Consider the following 13,927-nt stretch of genomic DNA (forward strand, 5'->3'; position numbering starts at 1 on the left):
CCCAGGCGCCCTACAATGACACTTTCCTAAAGAAGGACTGCTTTTCTCCTAGAAGTAAATGTTCAGATACACTGGGTATAATATCCAATTTCAGAAACTTCTGGGTTTCTGTACATACTACAATTTTGTTTAATTAGCCTTCAGGTCTGAGCTCCATCCAGCATCTTTCTCTGTAATACCTTCCCCAAGGCTCCAAAGATTATGTTAATTGTGTCTCCCATATGTTCTTGAAGTATTAATAGCACCTTTATCCCTGGATGAGGTACCAGATTGCTTATTCTCTGCCTCCTCCTTCAAGGTACAGCTTGTGTTCTTTGTATCACTGACTCCACAGCTCCAGCACAAGTAGGCACTCAGCAAATACTTGTTGAATAAATGCATGAATAGTTCTTTATGGAAGTAAAACTCATGTTTATTCCCACAATCTTTTTTCCCTCTTTATTTAGATAGAAAGAATTGGAGCACAATAAGGAATTTTAAAACAGGCATTCAATTTGCTTCTTCAGATGGACTTCTCCCACAGATGACTCTGACATTCACATTAATTTCAAGTCAATATCATCTTTTAGGGATATGGCCAGAGGATAACAGGCCACGCTATATTTTTAATTACAAAACAAGACATATGTTCAATCGATACTGTATGGTGCCTCCCATGGTGAGTCCACTTTGACTCAGTAGGGCTTGACAGCCAGCACTAAATCTTTCCATGGGGTTCAGTTTCACTTGGCCTCCTCTACCCCAGGAGTTTTTATACAGTACACATTTTCCACATGTAATTAAGTAATGGAGAGTGAGTTGTTCTACATGACATTTAATTTTCAATAGTGGGGGAAGGTATGACAAGAGCTGCAGGCAAGATCATTAATCTCCTTGGATCCCTGCACTGCCAAACACAGCAATTCGTTCTTTCCTGTATTAATATAGCTCTCCTCCTGTACCTAAAATTATAGTGCTTGTGTAGCGGGGATAATGTCGAATGGGAAAATCCACAGAATTGAATGTGTGCTACGTAGTAAGAACTCAAGATTGTAAAATACACCTGGATTATCCACTGTAGAATAATTTAGTATGCCAAAGTCCAGACGTGCTATAGACACAAGTATGTGATTACCGGATTGTCCAAAATCTAATGTGGGGACAAAGGGGGAGGAAAAAGTGATTATGTAAGTTATGTATACATAGCAGCAACTTGCTAATTTTCACTGATGACTCACATACCTCCTGCGAATTACAGATCAGTTAGTATATGAATAAATACAAGTGTTAAAAGAATATGACAAGGACGTGATCACACAAATGTACATTACTATAGACTAAAGGACCCCGTTAATTAAAATGTTGCCTGCAGCACATTTTAACAGCTTTCTGTGATTACTGCTAATCATACTGCCAAATCTGTGGCCAGTTCCCATTTTTATCTCGATTGTCAATAAATCTGGAAAAGAGCTGCTGCGGTATAGAAGCCAACAATATCTCTATGATGGAAATGCACAGAGAATCAATAATTTCAACTAAGGAAGGAAGTATCAGCAAATAGAAGCACTAACTATAAAGAAACAATTTCTAGACATCAGTGTTTAAAGTAACATTATACAGCTTAAGTTATGCAGCTTAAAAGAAAAGTGTAATTGCACCTGCTATGCTGAGATGATTTAAGTGTTAACTTCCTGAAACCTGATAGCAAACCAATATCTAACTGCTTTAGGATTTGGATCCAAAATAGGCACAACTAGGGTTCTCATACCAATAGTCTGAAAGAGGTAACCTATAGGCAGAGGTGTATCTAAAAGAGTGATGAACTAGATAATCAGCCTGAAGGAGAGAGGATGATATGTTGGACAGCACCTAAAAGCACAGGTTACGGGCGCCTGGGTGGCTCGGTTGGTTAAGTGTCTGCCTTCGGCTCAGGTCATGATCTCAGGGTCCTGGGATTGAGCGCTGCTTTGGGCTCCCTGCTCAGTGGAAAGCCTGCTTCTCTCTCTCCCTCTACCTGCCATTCACCCTGCTTGTGCTCTCTCCCTCTGTCAAGTAAGTGGAATCTTTAAAAAATAAAATAAAATACATAAAATGCACAGGTTACTACACATAAATAGGTCACCAATCTCCCACTATAACCCACTGGTGATGTACAAAGCAGAGGAGCATATTTTCTTTTTTTGATTTCCTTAAGTATTTTAAATTCGGACACTATTTGATGTTACTCACCCCAGTAAAATTATAATATATTTTATTGACATGGGGATTAATTCACATTAATTAGATTTCTCTTTATACATTCTTTCATTAAATGGTATTCTGCTTCTCGTTAAGAGTATCAGGTCATCATTTAAAAGGAGGAGGAGGAGGGGTGCCTGTCTGGCTCAGTTGGTGGAGCATGCAGCTCTTGGCCTGTCCGGGCCCTGAGCTCAAGCCCCATGTGGGGTGTAGAGCTTTAAAAAAAAAAAAGGGAGGAGGGGGAGAAGCAGTGGTGGACACAGAACTAAAAGACATGTTTTAGGCAGGCTATGCCCATGTCTCTTATTCTAACATTTATTGGAAATGCTTTTATATAGTATCTGTAGCTATCTCTTATAGTGATTTTTAAAAATTTTTATTTAAATTCTAGTTAGTTAACATACAGTGCAATATTGGTTTCCGGAGAATTCAGTGATTTATCACTTATATACAATATCCAGTGTTCTATCTCTTCTAGCGTTTAATCATTATGATGTTAATTAAAATTCTTAAACTGTGAATGTGCTTCACTTAAAAAAAATATTCAAGATTCTGGAATGAGACAAAATCTATATGAAGGAATGGTTCATCTTTTTCCTCCTCTTTCCTTCTCCCTAACTTCTTTTACCTCCTTTCTCCCTCTCCCTCCCTTTTCCTGCCACCATCATCATCATCTTCATCACCACAGCGCAAACATTGCTGAGCCCACATCACCAGGCAATTTATACATATTAAGACATTAGACAATCTATGAGACAGCTATATATATATATTTAAACACTTGACTTTTTTAAAAAAGAAAAGATTTATTCATTTGAGAGCGAGTGAGCACGGGAGCAGTGGGAGGGGCAGAGGGAGAGAGAGAATCCTCAAGCAGACCCCCACTGAGCTCAGAGCCCGACGTGGGGATTGATCCCAGGACCCTAAGATCTCGACTTGAGCTGAAATCAAGAGCTGACCGCTTAACTGACTGAGCCACCCAGGCACCCTGAGACAGCTATATTACCCGCATACTGCAGTCAGGAAACTGAACAAGCTCACACACTTGGGGTATTCTAGAGCCAGGTTTCATGAGATAGGGTGGATCTCAGGCTTGCTTAGAAAAGAATGTGTCACTTAGGTAAGAGCTCTCAGGCTCTCAGTCAGATGAGTAGTTTCTTCCCTTATGGAAACTGAAGCATTAATAAAATGTTGGCACACAAATTACCAGATACATATCTACTGAATCAAACAAAAGGTTGTTAGCAGTGCGTAAATCTGTCTTGATTCAATTTAAACTCGTTTTCCTTTACACAGTCTCAAAGTGGATGACAAGAGACTATTCAAAAATCACACCTACATCTCTTTTTCTCCATACAAAGGAAGCTAGAGAAACTTTTCCCAACTTAGATTTGGGAAAGTACTGAGGAGAGGGACTTACGTATGAGAAATTTTGTAAAATAATGAATTACTTTTTATCTATATGTATTTTTTTCTATGTATCTTTAAGTACACAAAATAAATCAAACTAACTTACTATGATTGTTGCCTTTGGAGAATAAATAATCTGGAATTGCTTAGAAGGAGCTGAAAGGAAATTTATTCAATAAAGCTTTCTGAATGCCAACTATGTGTTTAGGCACTACAATTTAATGACCATGCAAGAAAGGTTCATAATTCGATTACATAGTTTGAATGTACATTGATACTTCTATGCTTAAAATCCCTTCCAGTAAACATTTATTCTGTGGCATCCTCAATCATACTTACACTATTAATTTACTGAACAAATTATTTCCTTGATTCTGGTCTCCTCTGAAAGATCAAAATTGAAATCATCAGACACTAAATTAATGGGGCTTCATTACTATTATTAAAATTCTCCTCAGCTTTCTCTTCTGTATTCTAAATAATTTCAAACCATGTAACCTTTCCTTCTTGAATGAGGAGGGTTCTATTTCCCAATTACTTAATTGCATTAATGGTTTCCTTTGGGTCCCATTCAATTTTCTTTTTGCTCTTTAAATTGGGATGACCCTGCATGGGTGAAGAGGTGACAGCAACATCAAGGACAGCACCTGCAGCAGTTGCCCCCACATGCTGAGCATGAAGCACAGATACTGGTTGAGTGCTGTGGGTGCCTGTTCATGGAACCCTCACATGACTCTCTGCAAAGCATTCAAGCCGGCATGCATTTCTGTCGATGGACACCTTCATCGCTTTGAGTGGTTGACCTTTCCTCAAGTTTGTTCATGTTTTCAGCATCTAACTCTAATTTCGTAACTTCTGGCGACAGGAAGGGCAGAAAAACACGAAAAGGAGATTGGTGCCTAACAGAGGACTTCAAGGTAGGTGAGCCAGAGGACCTCAAGGTGAGCGAGCCAGAGGAGCTTGACTTAACACACAAAGATACAGAAGAAGGAGAAAGGATTCTCCCTTTGGAAACAAGAAAAAAACCCTGGAAATCCAGGAAGTGCCACCGAGTGGGAGAAGAGGCTACTAATGTAGGATTTCTTTAGGAGCAAAGCAGCAACAACGCCCTGTAGCTGAAGTGATGGCATGGGAAAAGGTATGTCAATCACCTACATTAGTGCCCATATTTGGGAATAAAACTACCCTGAATCCCAGGGGTCCCTGGGAATGGATAGGTCTTAATGACAGGTAACTAGTAACAGTAGGAAGAAGAATGATCATCACTGTCACAAAATACCAGCCAACACTCTTTTAGCCTTTATGTGAGAGTGTGTTCAACATTTCAAATTTTTGACCTATCACAATGAATGAGGTAGATGCTTTATTATTCTCATTTTACAGCTGATACCTGAGACTTAGAAGGAAAAGAAACAGAGTGACCATTAATATACAGGGTCAGTTATATCACTTAGTGATAATTCAGATTCATCAGTCACTTCAGTCCAACAAAAGGAATCAAACATCCCATTGCTGATGAGGCAACAATAGCTACCACCAATGGGAATTCCCAGTTCTGACTTACTTATACCAAAAGGATGCAGTCAGGTAGCAGGGAAGGTAAGGGAAAAAGTGGAACCCCAAACATACCACAGGACTCTAAACAGCAAAGCTCACATCTGCTCCCCTCTGGATTTCTCACCAGCACTCTTACTATGAAGTTCCTAAAATGTTCCTGGGTTCTGTTTTCCTGCTTATTCCTTGATGAAGATATTAATGAGTCAGCAAATATACCACATGGTGGTGACAGGAGGAAGGGAAGCTAGAAGGTTCTATTGAGGGGATGATCAGTCCAGGAAGGGAAGAAATTTAAAAAACTGAATACAAATACTAGCCTCAACCCCTAAGTCCATCATATGAAATGTAAATAACAAATTGAAACAATCTATACTTCCCTTAAAGTGACAGTTAAAAAAAGGAAAAGGTATTTTTAGGACACAGTGATTTTGTTAGACAAACCAAAGATAACATAGTCTTACAAAATAATATCATCTTCAGAAGGGATCTTAGATTTTAAAAAACCAGATATGTATCTATCTTTACCTGATGAAAACCAGCTTGACCTTTGACGGGGCAGTCTTAATAATGGCAGACGCATTTTGGTGACTTCTTCCATACAGGATCTGATTGTTTATCTATTTGGGAAAAAATAAAATGCACTTGTAAAAATGCAGTGTGTATACTTTGTATAAAAATATACATGTATTTATTTGTACATTCATGCAAATCGATGGGTATATACTTGGAATTAAACAATGAAGTCCATTCGTTTTTAAGTGGGTCCGTGTAGGACTCTATAATGCTAAAAATCTTAATAGTCTTTGTAGTATGGATTCAAATACTAATTCTAAACAGCTATTAACATCTCTTAAATTCAGTTTTGAATGCAGTTAATAAAGAATATACAGTCCTTGACTCTTCTGCTAAACTTTAAGAGGGCAATAGTTGAGTAAGTGCAAAAACTTTATGGCAGATATATTTCCTACCGCTTTTCCAGATTTCTAAAAGATGTAGAAAACAGACCAAGCTGTGGTATTCACGAGTTCTGGAAGGCCCATTAAACATGAGTCTGAAAATGTGTCAATGTTATTACATAGCATAAATTTTGTTACTCCAGAGGAGGTAAATATTATATACCCATTTTAAATCAAATTTTAGATCAATTGCAGAGAAACATTTTACTATACACAATCAATGAGCCATCTGCTCTTATCCAAGATGTGGTGGGATTTTTTTTTTAAAGATTTTATTTATTTATTTGAGAGAGAGAGAATGAGAGATAGAGAGCACGCATGAGAGGGAAGAGGGTCAGAGGGAGAAGCAGACTCCCTGCTGAGCAGGGAGCACGATGTGGGACTCGATCCCGGGACTCCAGGATCATGACCTGAGCCGAAAGCAGTTGCTTAACCAACTGAGCCACCCAGGCGCCCAATGTGGTGGGATTTTTAACTTGATTGAATTCACCTAAATATGATCTAAAAACATTTACACTCTAAATTTTTTTACTTCAGATTTTTCCACTGAAAAACTATGCTATAATCAATCTTTTATTTCATCCAACTGATAATAGCTCACACAGTTTTGGCTTTTCTCCTCCTGTCTCTTTAATAAGTAGTTAATGATCTATACTGTCCCAATGTAACTGAGGCCTTGAAATTTTCTACTGTTTAAGGGATAGTATAGTACACTATGTAAGGAATAGTAAAAAGGGATTTCCACTTTTTGTACTTTGCATTTGTCTGTCCTTGATGTCTCTGAAATTTTGTGTTTGAAGATACACCTGGAAAAGATTTTTGTCATAGCCATCATAATGAAAATTGTATGGAAATGAATACTTCAAAGGATGGAGTTGTCTGAAATGAAGCTCATCCATCATCTTGACGGGGTAAAGCGGGTATGCACCTCAAAGCCTGCTGCAGAGATTAAACTGGAACCACCTCCTCACTATGCCCCTCATTCTACCAGCTTTTGTATTCACCAAGATAGTCAACCTCCCAGAAACCCACTATCGCCACACTATTTCTCTGTGCCTCAGTTTTCTCTCTCTCTAAGATGTATTTCTTTATTTGAGAGAGGGAGAGAAAGTGCGCATGCATGCATGAGTATGGTGGGGAGGGGCAGAAGGAAGGAGGGAGAGAATCCCTCAAGCAGACTCCATGCTGAGCGCGGAGCCTCATATAGGGCTCCATCCCAGGAGATCATGACCTGAGCTGAAACCAAGAGTCGGCTCTCAACTGAATGAGCCACCCAGGCGCCCTTAAGTTTTCTCTTCTTGAAAAGGAATCTGGGCACCTACTTCATAAAACTGTTGTGAAAATTACATGATAGTACCTTTAAATTTTATTTATAATAATTCTAATACATAAAGAATTTTTAATTTGGGGATGTTCAAAATTACTCATCTTTTCTGTTAAGGCTTGTACCTTTTTAATATCATGTGTTTATTTTTTTTAAAAGATTTTATTTATTTATTTGACAGAGAGACAGCACAAGCAGGGGGCGTGGGAGAGGCAGAAGGAGAAGCAGGCTCCCTGCTCAGCAGGGAACCCAACGTGGGACTTGACCCCAGGACCCTGGGATCATGACCCCAGCGGAAGGCAGCTGCCTGACTGAGCCACCCAGGTGCCCCTAATATCATATATTTATTTATTTTTTAAAGATTTTATTTATTTATTTGAGAGAGAGAGAATGAGAGACAGAGAGCACAAGAGGGAAGAGGGTCAGAGGGAGAAGCAGACTCCCCGCTGAGCAGGGAGCCCGATATGGGACTTGATCCCGGGACTCCAGGATCATGACCTGAGCCGAAGGCAGTCACTTAACCAACTGAGCCACCCAGGTGCTCCCCTAATATCATATATTTAAAGATGTGCCCGCCCTCTGGATGAATACCACAATGATGTACCCGTGCCATTATACATCTGTCTGATACCACAGAATGTACACCACCAAGAGGGAACCCCGATATAAGCTATGGACTTGGGTGATGATGATGTGTCAGTGCACCAACTGTAACAAACATACCACTCTGGAGGGGGATGTTGGTAATCTAAAAGGAACATATGGGAAATCTCTGTATCTTCCTCTCAATTTCACTGCCCTTTATATATATATATATTTTTGAAGTGCCCACCCTTTAAATTATATTTTCTCCTAATACTTTCATGGTTTTGTTTCATATTTATATCTTCTTACCTTAGTTATAAGGCAAAAAACAGTTAAATAAGTCACGTAATTATTAAGAGCAGTGTGAAAAAGAGTACTTAATGACATACAAAATGTCCAAATGTACTAAGCAGCAAAAACCTAGTTATAAAATAGTATGTCTGTCATGATCACTTTGTTTTGCAAACCATATTTCTCAATCTCTTTCATTTATAATAAATGAGGAACTTTGTTTTATTTATTTTATTTTCATTTATTTGACAGAGAGTATGAACCGTGGGGAAGGGCAGAGGCAGAGGGAGAAGCAGACTCCCCACTGAGTGGGGAGCCTGACACAGGCCCGATCCCAGGACCCTGAGATCATGACCTGAGCTGAAGGCAGATGCCTAACTGACTGAGCCACCTAGGCGCCTCATAAATAAGGAACTTTAAATCACAATTTTATTTTATTTAAGATTTTTTTTAAAAATTTCATTTATTTATTTGAGAGACAGAGAGCACAAGCGATGCGGGACTCGATCCCAGGACTCTGGCATTATGACCTGAGCTGCTTAACCAACTGAAGCCACCCAGGTGCTACATAAATAAGGAACTTTAAATCACAATTTTAAAATGAGATGACATGTGGAATATGCCTGACTCAATGTCTGGCGTTCAGGTAATTATTGGCGCATGTCTTCCCCACTGTGTCTGACCGATGCTTTCAGAAAGCAGAGCTATCAAATCTTCCTGTCTTTGAATTCTGTGGCACTGGATTTAAAAATGTTCTCCTATTGCACTTACAGCTCACCTTATGTGGTATAGTCAATCCCTGCTAGGTGGTGAGCGTCGGTGCAGGCACAGGGCATTTACTGAACTGAGCTCAACTTCCTAAGGGCAGGCACTGGGTCCCCCACCAGGTACTCGCTAGTCTGCCCTGCAAAGCTTGCTCACAGCGGTGCTCGGGAGGATGCATTGGATCGCAGAGCCCCGAACAGAAGCGGTGCTTCATCAACCCCTAGTCAGCTTTCTCTGAGGTGGGCTCCAGTCTTCAAAGGAACTGACGTGTTTCCTTTTTAAGGTCATTTTTATTAGCAAAAGCTTGAATATACAGAAAATTCAGCTGTTTCAAGTTTATGGATAGGCCTGCTTTTCAGCTGTGATCTTCCATTTGGATAGAATAAAATGTACGGTCCTACTATTCTAAGAGGGGAAAATTACAGCCCAAATGAAGAAAGCGGGTCATTAATTTTAATTTATCTAAGAGTAAATCTACAGTTAGGCCTTCCTGGTGCTGTTTGTGAATACTCTGGGGCTCTGGCTATATAAAGGTAGAAGAGCTTGCTTGCTGTGGATGTTTTTTCCAGTGCCAACAACTGTGCCATTTACGGGGATGGTAGCTGCTTCCGCCAGTGCTTGGAGGCCTCTGGAGAAATGCTGCTATGCAGTGCGAGACTGGGAACACAACAAGAAACTCGAGAGAGGGAAACCTGATGTCACTGGAGTCAATCAGAAAGGAAAATGCAGATCTGGGGATTAAAAAATCTAAGACAAAGCCTCTCTTCTGACCTCATAAAGAACACATTCACAGCCTCTGAGTTCCAAGACAGTAAGATCTCTTTTGTGTTTTTGTAGCTCTTACTTAATATAAAATAATTTCATCATTTCAATGAAAGGTACATATAGCTTCCAACTGCATAAGCAGTTTTTCTATTTCTTCATCACTAAAGGAAACACACTCCAGAGAAAATTCAGTAGGTAATTAAAAAGAATATGATGTATTTTACACACAATTAACTTTAGACTGTCACTTTTTCTATTTCTGAGAAGCTGCTGTTCTCTGAGGGCACTATTCTTTAACCACCAGATGTAGGACATCCTCTAAGTATAGCATAGGCAATAAAGAAAGCACTCTACACCTCCTGCAAGTCCTTCAGGTTAATTCTAATTAACGATAGCTACCATTTTCCAGTGCTTGCTCTGTGCCGAACATTATGCTAAGCTCTTTAGGCACAGTATCTCATTTATTTTTATTTTTTTAAAGATTTTATTTATTTATTTGACAGTGAGATAGAGAGAGAGAGCACAAGTAGGCAGAGAGGCAGGCAGAGGGAGAGGAAGCAGACTCTCCACTGAGCAGGGAGCCCGACATGGGGCTCGATCCCAGGACCCTGGGATCATGACCTGAGCTGAAGGCAGCTGCTTAATCAACTGAGCCACCCAGGCGCCCCACAGTATCTCATCTAAATCTCAGAGCAACTAGGGTATTATGAAATTCCAAGAGTTTAAGCAATTTGCCTTCGGTGATTTAGCTATTTGTTTAAAAGCTCATAATCCTAAGGCACACCTAGAGGTCCCATCTGTATGGTGCACATAAAAATCAGATGATTTTGAAAGTCATCTTTATAAAGATGTCTGTTAAATGAACTCTTGAGTGTAAACAGGAGGATGATGGTGACCTACTATCTTAGGTCCTAGAACTCTGAGATACGTAAGTCAGAATCAAAGCATTTTACCACAATGCAAAGAGGAAATGCCCCACAGTTGACTGCTAGGCTTCTCAAGTCCTAAATCCAACGTGGAATCCCTTAAGACCGTACTTTTCTCTTTGTGCAAACTACAATGTGAATAATAATAATAGACACCTATTACTTTTTTTCTTAGATTGATCACCATTTTAATTTTTTTCTGACTCATGCCAAGGGAAAACAATTAAAATATTTCATTTTGGGGCAAACACTGCTCCCATCCTTATAGAATATGAGTGATCATTCAGATTATCTAGAAATTAGAAAAACATTATCATTTTCTATTTACTTCCAGGAAACTGAGAAGCAGAAAAGTGGCTTTCCCAAAGTTTCTCCCTTCAGAGGTGACTCAATGATATATAAAAATAATAATAAATTACTTAGGTATGTCCTTATTTTTGACAGTATTCTTATTAGTGGGAAGAACTATCCTTAGTTCTGACTGGGTGTTCCCATTACACCTAAATTATCTATCATCTTAAAATCTGAGCTCTACAACTCTTCTATTCAAGGATAACCATATATATCTACTTCCTCTGGGACAGTCCAGCTTATGCATGTTGAGAGAAACTCATAACAATTCTCTACATCTTCTCTGAGCTTCTGTGAGGTGGCCATATTCCACCACGTGGATGAAGGCGCAGGAATTCCTGAGGCTCCCAGGCAACCTGATCTCCGAGCTCTGGGAGGGACACCCATGCTACTACAGTAAATTATCCCTTTTTTGGTTAAAATTACCTTGACCTAATTTCTGTTCTTGGCCACCAAAAAGTCTCCACTCATACAGTATCTCCACCAGTATTTCTAAATATTAACTTATATATTCAAGTGACATCCCTCTCCCTATCTCCTAAATCTTATGCTCTCTCCGACACTTGGTAACTTATCCGTGGCATTCAGAAGGAAAAGAAAGGAGAAAAAGACAAAGGAAAAAGGCCTTCTGTCCAAAGGAGCATTCTATGCTCTTGAGCTACAACTCTGGTTTTCTTATCTGTGTTTGGCTTCTTCTCCTGAATACTGACAAAAAGGGTTTTCTGAGATCCTCCACATGGTCAGTAACTTTGATCTCAGCTCAGCGATTCCTGGCCCCAGAAAGACACTAGTATTTTATCACAGGTAAATTAGCTCACCTTTTCCTAGGTTCTGAATTTCTAGTTCAATGAGGTATCATTCAGAGACAAATAATAGCAGGTCTAGATAATGAAGACAATAGACTCAAATGATAAACCTCTTTCTATAAAACTCAGAAGTCACATTGTAATGGTTTTTTTTTTTAATGTGATTCGTATGTCCCTCCATGGGTTGGTTTCTGCTACTGTAGTGGGAGGAAAAAAATCCAGAAAACACTATTTTGAGGTAAACCCTTTATATTTAGGTACCAAAGATAGGATAATTAGTTGCATTATTTTATAGTTTGTAGAATTAGGGTTAATACAGCAAGATTCAGCAAAAGTAAATGGATGTAAATCGTTTTGTTATACTACATAAACTTTCACTTAAGAGGTCTTTAATGAGATTTGTTTCAATAAAATTAATTATTCAAAAATATCACTCAATTTTCCATAGTTCAACTGAACATGAATATAAATTTATGCTGGAGAGCAACTCAATTAAATCTATTCAAAAAACTTACCAAATTGGAAGTCAAAAGTTAATTAACTTAAGCTAGGATTAGAGATCTTAATTATACAAAAATTAAAATTTAGTTCAAGCAACAGATTTGCCTGAGGTTTGAATATCATGTTATAATACAATACTCAACAACACCACTTCTGCTCGTACTTTTATTAAAGTAGAAGGATTTATTATGAACAGTTGAGAAATTATTAAAAAACTGAGACAGGATTCAGGTAACTGGAACTTCTGATAATGAAATCTGAGAGTCCTTCTTTCTATTTTTAAATATTTTCCATATTTTATATTTCATGACACCGGAACCTACAGGTTAACTTTTTTCTTTAATAAGCTTTTATTAAGTATAACACACATGCAGAAAAAAACCCACAAATAAGTGTTTACAACTTGATGAATCTTTTTATAGGTTAATTTTTTAAAAATATTTTATTTGAGAGAGAGAGAGAGAGAGAGAGAGAGAGAGAGAGATCATGAGTGGGGGCGGGGCACAGGGAGAGGGAGAATCTTTAGCAGACTCCCTGCTGAGTGTGGACCCTGACACAGGGCTTGATCTCATGACCATGAGATCATGACCTGAGCCAAAAATCAAGAGTCAGACATTTAACTGACTGAGCCACCCAGACACCCCTCCTTTAATCTAACAATTTTTAATCTAACAATTTCACTGCTAAAAATTTATCCTAAAAAGATTAAAAATCTGGGATCAAAATGTCTATCATGGCTATACTTTTAAGAGAAAAAATAGAAAAACCCTATACTCATCAACAAAAGGTTTATTACATTTGCATTGTCATGTTGATAAATGGAAAACTGTGGCATTAAAAGGAGGTGAAGGATGACACAGACCTAGATCCATAAAAAGATAAAATTGTTGAGTGAAAAAAGTAAATGACAAACTACATTATCGATCACATTATTTTCATTTATGTAAAAGTTCTGTCTGAGTCTAAAGAAAGCTCTGCATCTACTAAATGTCAACAATGATGTTATCTCTGGTGGGATGTGAGGTGATTTCAGGTTTTTTTTCTCTACTGATATTTTATTACTACTTATAATAACATCATTTAATAAATGCTTATAACACACAAGGCACATGCATATATACACATCTTTTATACATTATTTCACCTGATTTATACAGATAGAGAAACTGAGGTGTAGTGAGTTTAAGGAATTTAACCAATATAACATATCGAGAGCCAGTATTTATAGCCAAGTCTGAGTCCAAAAGCCCATCCTGTTAATGATTAGGAAACATTCCTAAAGGTATTTATCTGAGGTTGGGGAAAAAAAAAGTCATAGGATAAGTAACTCATTTTTAATCCTGTGAAATTTTAAATCCAATTAACAGGGCCTCACAAAATAGAAACCCCAGACCCAGAAATATTCCAAAAGAAGTATAATAGACATATGTTATCTCCATCCGTTTACTCATTTATTCAACAGTCACCGTACAA

The 13,927-nt window shown here is 38.4% G+C and overlaps 1 protein-coding gene across 8 annotated transcripts in view; it reads right to left on the bottom strand.

The window, feature by feature from the left end:
• Nucleotides 1-13,927, bottom strand: part of PATJ (PATJ crumbs cell polarity complex component) — a 349,122-nt gene that overhangs the window by 123,570 nt on the left and 211,625 nt on the right. For all 8 annotated transcript variants that reach the window (XM_073896643.1, XM_025871744.2, XM_073896642.1 and 5 more), the window contains one exon: nucleotides 5,710-5,801. In XM_073896643.1, coding sequence (XP_073752744.1) covers nucleotides 5,710-5,801 — 92 coding nt within the window. The remainder of the gene's footprint in view (nucleotides 1-5,709; nucleotides 5,802-13,927) is intronic.

This window comes from Callorhinus ursinus, unplaced genomic scaffold, assembly GCF_003265705.2.
Source record: "Callorhinus ursinus isolate GAN/ISIS: 27379988/994484 unplaced genomic scaffold, GSC_fseal_2.0 scaffold9, whole genome shotgun sequence".
Taxonomy (NCBI): Eukaryota; Metazoa; Chordata; class Mammalia; order Carnivora; family Otariidae; genus Callorhinus; species Callorhinus ursinus.